At 52.3% G+C, this 10,593-nt stretch overlaps 1 protein-coding gene across 1 annotated transcript; it reads left to right on the forward strand.

Moving 5' to 3' along the window:
• The first annotated feature begins 6,516 nt into the window (after positions 1 to 6,516).
• LOC127396270 (olfactory receptor 14J1-like) lies at positions 6,517 to 9,672 on the forward strand. Its single transcript, XM_051643892.1, has 2 exons — positions 6,517 to 6,609; positions 8,699 to 9,672. Exon 2 carries the CDS (start codon positions 8,722 to 8,724, stop codon positions 9,670 to 9,672), a length of 951 nt encoding a protein of 316 aa, XP_051499852.1. The 5' UTR covers positions 6,517 to 6,609; positions 8,699 to 8,721.
• Positions 9,673 to 10,593: the final 921 nt, after the last annotated feature.

Raw genomic sequence — 10,593 nt, forward strand, 5'->3', positions numbered from 1 at the left:
ACCACCAATTATGATGTCATCCATTATGACGTCACCCATTATGACATCATCCATTATGATGTCATCCATTATGAAATCACCTATTATGAAGTCACCCATTCTGGTATCACCAAGTATGATGTCACTCATTATGACATCATCTATTATGACATTTTACATTATGACATAATGCATTAAAACGTCATACATTATGACGTCATTCATGATGATGTCACCAACTGTGACATCACCCATTATGACGTCACCCATTATGACATCATCCATTATGACTACATCCATTATGACATCACCCATCATGACACCACCAATTATGATGTCATCCATTATAACATCACCCATTATGTCATCACCAAGTATGACATCACCCATTATGACACCACCAGTTATTCTGTCGTCCATTATGACGTCACCCATTATGACATCATCCATTATGACAGCATCCATTATGACAGCATCCATTATGATGTCATCCATTATGATGTCAACCATTATGACATCATCAGCTATGACGTCAACTTTTATGACAACATCCATTATGACATCACCCATTATGATGTCACCCATTATGATGCCTCCAATTATGACGTCCTCCATTATGACATCACCCATTATGACATCATCCATTATGACGTCATCCATTATGACGTCACCAACTATGACGTCACTCATTATGACATCACCACTTATGATGTCACCCATTATGACATCATCCATTCTGTCATCACACCTATGATATAACACATTATGACATCACCCATTATAACGTCACCAATTGCAATATCATCCATTATGTCATCACCAACTGTGACATCACCCTTGATGACATCAGCAACTATGACGTCACCCATTATGACATCACCAACTCTGACATCAACCATTATGCCGTCACTCATTATGACATCACCAACTATGACCTTCACCCAGTATGACATCACCCATTGTGACGTAACCCATTATGACATCATCCATTATGACGTCTTCCAATATGACGTCACCCGTTATGATGCCTCCAATTATGATGTCATGCAGTATGATGTCTCCATTATGACATCACCAACTATGACATCACCCATTATGACATCACCCATTGTGACGACATCCATTATGACATCACCAGTTATTATGTTGTCCATTATGATGTCATCCATTATGACAGCATCCATTATGACATCACCAATTGTGATACCTTCAATTATTATGTCATCCATTATGATGTCTTCCATTATGACATCACCAACTATGACATCACCCTTTATGACATCATCCATTATGATGTCACCCATTATGACATCACCAATTATGACGACACCCATTATGATATCATCCATTATGATGTCATCCATTATGACGTCACCTATTATGACGGCACCCATTATGATGTCACCAAGCATGACATCACCCATTATGACATCATCTATTATGACATTACCCATTTTGACATAATTCATTATGGCGTCATTGATTATGACATCACGAACTATGACGTCACCCTTTATGACGTCACCGACTATGACGTCATCAATCATGACCTCATCCATTATGACATCACCCATTATTATGTCATCCATTATGACATCACCCATTATGACACCAATTATGATGTCACCCATTATGATGTCATCCATTATGATGTCTTCCATTATGACGTCACCCGTTATGAAGTCACCGATGGAAGGGAACTTGTCCATTTCAAACAGCTGGGATCCATTATCTTATTGCTGTTGGATCTTTTAGCCTCTTTGACTCTCCATTCATCAATCAGATCCTAAGGGAAAGAGCATGAAAGGGCAGGTTAAAACACACGATCCACACTGGAGAATTATCCAAGGTACAACAGCACACAGCCAAGTCCACAAGCCTGAAGGTGACCAGCCTCCTAACTGCTCAACATGACAAAAATAACTTTTCCTCTGCAGAGCTTTCTCCAGGCCCTTCCAATCCCACTGATCAGCTGCTTTTAGCAACCAAGTGAAGTCTCAGGGAGGGAAGAACAAAAGAGAGGTGCCATACTTGGGGACTTATAAACCACTTGTTAGAAAAGTAAAGTAAAGTTAGTAAAGTTAATAAATTCTTAGAAATTAACTGGAAATTGTACACAGCTTACCACCTGCAAACAAGTGGGCAAGTGGAAAAGGCTAATCATTTGATAAATACATTTAGGGTGGGATCAAGCCCTCCCTATTGAACTAACAATCAGTAGTTTAAGAATATGGAATGACTACCCTGCTTGTAGGGTGTCTCAGGAATATAACCCATTTAACCTGGCACGGACAAACACACTTATTTTTGCATATACAGAGGAAAAGGTGGCAATGTTTTGGCACTATGAAAGCTTGAATGTAAGTCATGCAAGCTTATCTTGGGGGAAATTAAATGAGACATTGAACCAGTCTCAAGAACTTTGAGAGCATTTAAGGAAGCAGAATAAAACCTTGGCTGAGTCTAACATTAAAACAGTAATAGGCAAAGACAAACTTATTGATCTGTCTAGTCAAATTGAATCTGAAACTGCCCATCATGGGTGGGATATCTTCTCAGCATAATCATTCTCTGCAGAAAGAAGCTGGGATGTTTTAATTCACCCACTTTTGATACTATTGGTGTTTGTGATTATACTGACAGTCATTAATTGCCTTTTATGGTATAGGCTAAAGAAACTGACTTTAAGAATTTGGGCCTTGCCTAAAGTAATGAAATATAATGATCTAGAATCTTTGTAAAGGAATTTAGCACTCGCTGGGACCCACAGCCCCTTCCAGCCACTCCAACGTGTCCTGTTTGCCCCTGGCAGCCTTCAGGATTTCCCTGCCTGTGATCTCTGGCTGGTGCAGGTTCAAGCTCGCCTTGCAGACCTGGAAGGAGAGCACAGGAACGATGGCAAAGGCAGCCTGGCTCCCACCACCAGATGCCTGCTGGGGACCTGCCAGCAGTGGCTGCTGGGGCAGGGATGCAGGAGATGATGGGGCTGCAGCTCTGCAGAGCAGCAGCTGACTCCAGGCAGAGGGAGGCTCCATCACCCTGCCCTGCCCCCACCCATGTCCTCCTTGGCACCCACCTGCTTGGATCTGACACTGAGCTGCACAGACTGCACCAGGGAGAAATGCCACTGCTCACCCTGCTGCTGAAGCTGCCTCTCCTCCAGGATGTCCTGCTGCTGGAGCAGGGTGGCTCTGCTGGGCTGCTCCAGGCTCTGCTCTCTGCAGGCCCCACGGCTCCTCTGCTGCACCTCCAGTTGCACCATCCGGACAGGCAGATGTTCCCCAGCAGCTCCAGGACCCTGGTCCCCATGCAGACCCATCACAGCGGTGTCCGGGCAACAGGCCCTGCATCACAGAGGCCTGGGGGTGGCTGTGGAGACGCCCACCCCTCACCTGCTGGGACCAGCTGGACCCACCTGCACGGCCCTCAGGTTCCCCAGCAGCAGGGAAGGCGCCCGGCGCGGCCAGGAGCTGCTCCCCTTCCTGCACACAGCGACCTCCTGCCCTTGGGGCGGGAAACCCGCACCTGGAAAAGGGCTCCACAGGAGCAGCTCCTCCTCCTCCCAGCAAGCAGCTCCTCCTCCTCCCAGCAAGCAGGAATCCAGCCGAGTTAGAGACTTCAGGGCTAAACTGGCCAAACCCAGATGGTGCTGAAGAGTAGAACCTGTTCCTGCTGGTCACAAGTGCTGTGTTGAACTGGGCTGTGTCTCCCGCAGAGCCCAAGCAGCAGGATTCACTGGTACATCAGCCAGCCTGTCAGCATGAGGAACAACAGGACCCAGCTCAGCACAGACCACGAGCCTTCCTCCCAGAGACCCCTGCCCACGGCCCCGAGAGGCAGTGCACATGGGGAGGGGTGTAGCTTGATGTTAATGACTGCGGGGAAATGATTTAAATATCATCATGAATTCAGGGAATCACTCTGTATAATCCCGCCCCCCTCTCAGACAAGAAACACACGTGTATGTTTAAGTGCACAAACATGTGTTGCCCTTCCCTGCTGTGCTGTGTTTGCAGGACTGATCCCCAGCCCAAGCAAGAACCCGCTTTAGAGCTGCTCAGGGCTAGAGAGTCTCTTCCCTTCCATCACCAGGACCCCTCCCAGCCCCCCCAGGGACCCCTCAGGAACCCCCAGGGCCCATTTAGAGCCCCCAAGAACTCTCAAGGACCCACCCAGAACGCCCCGCAACACCTCAGAGGACCCTGCAACTCCAGAACTCCCCGGGACCCCTTAGAGCCACTGGAACCCCTCAGAGACCCCTGGGACCCCTCCAACCTTCCCCCCATCATTTGAGGGTGACACTGCAACCTCCCATCATGGGGGACCCCCCACCTCATCTGTGGGTGCCCCGTGGAGAGCTCTGAGGGGTGAGTGAGGGGCAGGATCTCCCTTCCCAGGGGCTGGGGGTCAGGGCTGGCACCTCAGAGGTTCATGTGATGAGCCTCAAATGCCCTAACAAGCTGCTTATTTTTTTGTGCTTTCCTTCAAGTCCTCAAGCTCACTGGAGCTGTTCCCCAGTGCAGTGAAGGAGGAAGATTTCAAAGTGCACTTAATAAAAGAGATCCGTGGGGGGGCTTCCCGGGAACCGGGGCCACCCCTCCCAGCAGCAGCAGCTGCACCAAGCACGGCTCCAGTCCCGAAGCAGATGACAAACGCAGGCTGGGCAAGCTCCTACTTTGGTCTGGTTTGGTTCAGGCTGGGCAGGCAGGGTCCCCGGGGAGCGGGCACAGGTGCCCCCCTTTCCACTTCTCCGGGCAGCGGTCGCGGGGCAGCCCCCCCTTCCCTCTCGGCTCCTCCGGACAGCGGGGCTGGCGTTCCAGGGGCTTCTGCTGCTGCAGCAGGGTCTGCTGCAGGTTCCCATGGCTTCTGCTGCTGCAGCAGGGTCTGCTGCAGGTTCCCATGGCTTCTGCTGCTGCAGCAGGGTCTGCTGCAGGTTCCCATGGCTTCTGCTGCTGCAGCAGGGTCTGCTGCAGGTTCCCATGGCTTTTGCTGCTGCAGCAGGGTCTGCTGCAGGTTCCCATGGCTTTTGCTGCTGCAGCAGGGTCTCCTGCAGGTTCCCACGGCTTCTGCTGCTGCAGCAGGGTCTGCTGCAGGTTCCCATGGCTTCTGCTGCTGCAGCAGGGTCTGCTGCAGGTTCCCATGGCTTCTGCTGCTGCAGCAGGGTCTGCTGCAGGTTCCCATGGCTTCTGCTGCTGCAGCAGGGTCTCCTCCTGGGCAGGCAGAGAGCACCGGCCTGCGGATCTTGCCCTCTTTTATAGATCAGAAATCACTGTTCGAGAAAGTACCTCTGTTCAAATGAGCCAATTAGCACTGGCCAGGTACGTGCTCTGTCAGAGGCATCTTTAACCTATTGTCCATTCTTCTGCCAGTTATCAGAACCCTTATGCTCTTTCTTGCTCTGGAGTTATCTCGTAGAGCAAGGGGCCTGTTCCAGTCTGTCCTGGGATAAATCAGCAAAAAGACACCACTCTTGCTTTGCTGCTTGAAAGGCATTTTGTTTAGTCTGATGTGGGGGGAGAGAAGATGGACCGTTCCCCACCATATGTCCTTTGGAAAAAGAGGCAGGCCACTCAGGGTGAATATAAGGATGTTCTGAGGCTATGCAGGGAGAAAATCAGAAGGGACAAATCCCATTTTCAAATCAACCTGGCTGCAGCTGTCAAAGCTGAAAAGAAACACTTCTATAAATCTATCAACAAAAGGAGGGGTAAGGAGAACCTCTATTCCTTATTAGATGCAGCTGGAAACATAGTGACCAGGGAGGAGGAGAAGGCTGAGGTGCTTCATGCCTTCTTTGCCTCAGCCTTTAGCAGCAGGACCAGTTGCTCACTGGGTACGCAGCCCCCTGAGCTGGAAGGCAGGGATGGGGAGCAGAATGGAGCCCCCATCATCCCAGAGGAGATGGTCAGTGACCTGCTGCACCACTTGGACACACACAAGGCTCTGGGGCCAGATGGACCCACCCAAGGGGGCTGAGGGAGCAGGCAGAAGTGTCGTGCCCTGGTCCTGCCCTTGGCATTGCACAGCTCCACATCCCAGTGCCCCAGGGAGAGCTCTGAGGGGTGAGTGAGGGACAGGATCTCCCTTCCCAGGGGCTGGGGGTCAGGGCTGGCACCTTTGGTGAAGGGGGACAGGACTTGGTCCTCTGCAGTCATGAAACACACCCAGGGTCACTCAGCCCCAGAGCCACCTTCACCTTCCTCTTCCCCACCTGCCATCCCTGCCTCCTCTTTCCTGCTCTACCCACACCCTGGGGACGCTTCCTCACTCATGTCCCTCACTGGGACCCATCAGCACTGACAGAAACTTTGCAGTTGGGCTCTGACTTCTGCAGAGGTTTCATCAGCTTCCTCTCTCTGTCTCAGCTTCATGGGCTCAGCAGCAAAGCCACCAGAGGGCTCATTAAGGTTCTGAGCTGGGCTCCTGGGATGGAGGGAGCTGCTGGCAAGTGGGCAGTGCTGCAGAGAGACAGCTCTGCCCAGGAGCAGCTCCTCTGCTTGGCCCAGCAGGGAGAAGGACACTGCCAGGGGGTCTGAGGGAGATGGGCAAGGCAGAGAGAGCTTAAAGGTGCTCAGGACTGGGGGTGAGTGAGAGCTGAGTGGAGGAGACATCTGTGCAGCCCTTGGCAGGGTGAGTCTGTGGGTGCAGGGCAAGGTGGGTGCAGTTCCTGGAGGCATCTCCTGCAGCTGGCACAGCCACAGCTTATGGGGTGTGTGAGGTGTGTCAGGGCTTTGGTGTGGGTGGCTCTGGTTGTGCCATTTTGGATCTTGGTGCAGGCAGGGGTGCAGGCAGGGGTGCCCAGGGCTGTTGTCAGAGCAGGGTCCTGCAGCTGAGGGGCTGTGTGCTGGGGCAGGGGCTGTGCTGCCTGCCAGGGGCAGCTCTCAGCCTGCCCGGGGAGCTCCTCAAGGACTGTGGGGAGAAGCTCTGTGCAGAATTAGTCGTCCGTGGCAGGGCAAGGATGGGTCCTTCTGCTTCTGAGAGGGTGCTGTGTGGGTCAGGACTGCTCACAGCTCCAGATCACCCCCAGGGCATTTGCAGAGGGTCCTTCTGAAGCAGCACAGAGAGGCAGCATTTCCCTGGAACAAAAGGAGTCTGTGCTTTGAGTTCTGTACTCTTGGTGAGCTGGGTGGGCAGTGGGAGATGAGAATTGAGCTTTCCACTCTGGAGAAGGCACTGAGACCCCAGAGATAGTGGGGACTTGTCTGAGCTGCTGCTGAGCCCCTGCACACCCAGAGCTGCCCCTGGCAGGTCCCTGCTACAAGGGGTGTCTTCCAGGCAGAGCTGAGCACCCGGCGGGTGGGATGGGCTCTGGGAGCCCTGCTGAGGAGGGCACATGGAGACAGAGAAGCAGCTCCAGGCAGCAGAGACAGCTCCAGGCAGCAGAGACATGGGCAGGGAGGGAGAGGGAGCTGCTGCCTGCATGTCATGGGAAGGGGGATCTGGACACCTTCCTGCCATCCCTGCAGGGCTGATGCCTTCCCAAGAGCAACCCCCTGCTCTCCTCTCCCCCTCTCTAGAACTCCCAGCCCTTCATATCACAGGGACTTAGTCCTGAGTTCCCTTCCCAGACACCCCAGCACCACAGAGCAGAAATGCTGGAGTCTCTCACCTTGTGTCCCTGTCCCAACTCTCTCAGCAGCAGCACTTTGGCATGTTCCCCTCCTGCCCCTGCTGCCCTTGTTCTTCTCCTCCTTGGGGTGGGGGGTGATGATTTGGGTGCAGCTCAGACACTGATGCTGGGTGTCCTGTCCTGCCATTGTGTCCATGGAGGAAAAGCATCCCAATGGCCTGATATCTGGGGCTGTGAGGACTGCAGGGTGTGGGGCTGGGGCTGAGCTGACCCTCCTGTCAGGATACCCCATCTTTGGGATACTGGGCTCTTCCCCTGCAGGGTCCTGCTGAGTGGCACGCTGCCCTCCAGAAGGGCACAGCTCTCCTGTGGCACCTCTGTGTTTTCTGGGAGCCCCATGGAGAAGACATGTCCATGGCAAGGCCATGGAAATGCTGCTCCTGGTCTGTCTGTGGGCAGCTGCAGTGAGCCCTGTGTGTCCCTGGCTGGGAGGGCAGAGCTGAGATCCTGCTCAGGGAGAATGAGATGGGCTGAGGGGCTGGGAGAGCTGCACTGGACAATCTGACTGCTCTGCTCTCAGCCATGTTCAGTTTCTCCTCAGGAGAACATCTGTGTGTGATGGTCCTGCAGCTGAAAGAGATGCCAGCTCAGGGCAGCTGAGAGCAGGACTGATGGACAGAGCAGCTGTCCTCACTCTGCACTAAGGCACAGTCCCTCTGCTTCTCAGCACCTTCAAGGTTTCACTTGGAGAGCAGTGGAAAGGCCAAGGCTTCTGCCTTAAATCTTTCCTCACGTGTAGTGGGGAAACTAGAGCAGAAGACACAAACCAAAATCCCCTCAGCTCTGCTCTGCAGTCAGGTGAGTGTGGAGGAGAAATGCTGAAAAGTTCTTTGATATCTCAGCTGGATTTAGTCTGAGGTCACCCCCTCTTCCTTTCAACCTCTTGCTGCAGGGCAGGACTGACTCCTCCAGAGCTCATAGCTCCCTCGGGGTTCAAAATCCAGCAACAACCAGACTGTACAGAAGTGGACCTGCAAAAGGATTTTGTGAAAGACAAGAGGCAGTTTGTGTGTCTCTAACAGCAATTAAGGAGATATTTTTGTGAGAATTCTGCTCTAAATTCTCCCTGTCTTTTTCTTCTATGAATAGTGCTCCACACCCAGAGGCAGCAGATGTCCAACAGCAGCTCCATCAACCAGTTCCTCCTCCTGGCATTCGCAGACAGGCGGGAGCTGCAGCTCCTGCACTTCTGGCTCTTCCTGGGCATCTACCTGGCTGCCCTCCTGGGCAACGGCCTCATCATCACCACCATCGCCTGGGACCACCACCTCCACACCCCCATGTACTTCTTCCTGCTCAACCTCTCCCTCCTCGACCTGGGCTGCATCTCCACCACCCTCCCCAAAGCCATGGCCAATTCCCTCTGGGACACCAGGGCCATCCCCTACTCTGCATGTGCTGCACAGGTCTTTTTCTTTGCCATGTTCCTCTCAGCAGAGTTTTATCTCCTCACCATCATGTGCTATGACCGCTACGTGGCCATCTGCAGACCCCTGCACTACGGGTCCCTCCTGGGCAGCAGAGCTTGTGTCCACATGGCAGCAGCTGCCTGGGCCTCTGGGTTTCTCAGTGCTCTGCTGCACACAGCCAGTACATTTTCACTGCCCCTCTGCCAGGGCAATGCCCTGGGACAGTTCTTCTGTGAAATCCCCCAGATCCTCAAGCTCTCCTGCTCACACTCCTACCTCAGGGAACTTGGGCTTGTTGTGGTTAGTGCCTGTTTAGTGTTTGGGTGTTTTGTCCTCATGGTGGTGTCCTATGTGCAGATCTTCAGGGCTGTGCTGAGGATCCCCTCTCAGCAGGGAAGGCACAAAGCCTTTTCCACCTGCCTCCCTCACCTGGCCGTGGTCTCCCTGTTCATCAGCACTGTCCTGTTTGCCTACCTGAAGCCCCCCTCCATCTCCTCCCCATCCCTGGACCTGGTGGTGGCAGTTCTGTATTCAGTGGTGCCTCCAGCAGTGAACCCCCTCATCTACAGCATGAGGAACCAGGAGCTCAAGGATGCCCTCAGGAAAGTGATTTCTTCATTGTTCAACAGTGAGAGATTTAAAGCCTCTTTCTAGAAGTGATTCCACTTTATGTCATTCCACACGTTTTGTTTACTTGTTAATTTGTTTTTGCTTTTTTCTTTGTATTCTACTCTGTATAGGTTTGTTGTTGTTTTATTTTTTATTATTGTTATTGTTATTACTTTATTTATCATTACTGCTGTCATCCATGGTTTTGTTCCTGCAAAGATGTTTGTGCTTGTGTCACTACAACTGAGACACGGACCTGCTTTGTTTCCCTTGATCCATTATTAAAGTTTCTAACACTTGCTCTGAGTCCTTGGCTGTCCAGTAACCCAAATGAGCTGCTCTGCATGGCATCCTGTCCCCCAGCCATGTCACTTGCACCACTCAGCTCTCTAGGTCATTGATACAGATATTAACCAGGACTGGTCCCAGGACGGACCCCTGAGGGACACTTGTCACCATCTCCATCTGGACACTGAGCCATTCACCACTGCCCTCTGGATCTGACCATCTCACCCATTCCTCATCCCCTGAGCAGTCCACACATCAAATCCTTCTCTCTCCAGGTTAGAGAGAAGGATGTTTTGAGGGACCACGTCAAGGGCCTCACACAATCCAGGGAGGTGACACCCATGGCTCTTCCCTTCCCAATGATGCAGTCACTCTGCTGCCCTATTTGCAACTGGCCTTATAACTCTGAGCACACACCACTGGCTCCTGGGACACTCCTTGAATGCCCAGGCCCTTCTTCTCAGGGTCACTGCTGAGTTGCTCAGCTCTCAGCCAGCCCTCATTCTGGGGATGATTCTGCCCTGGCAAAGGACTGACTGCTTCTCTGGGTAAAACTCTGTGAGGTTTCTTCTGACCTAATTCAAGAGTTTTCTCAAGTCCCCCAGGAGTGAAGCTGTGTTTGGACCCCTGTTAATGTGTGTGTACAGGTGGCTCACCCTGACATGGCGGGGCCTCTGG

This window comes from Apus apus, unplaced genomic scaffold (genome assembly GCF_020740795.1).
Source record: "Apus apus isolate bApuApu2 unplaced genomic scaffold, bApuApu2.pri.cur manual_scaffold_45_ctg1, whole genome shotgun sequence".
NCBI lineage: Eukaryota > Metazoa > Chordata > Aves > Apodiformes > Apodidae > Apus > Apus apus.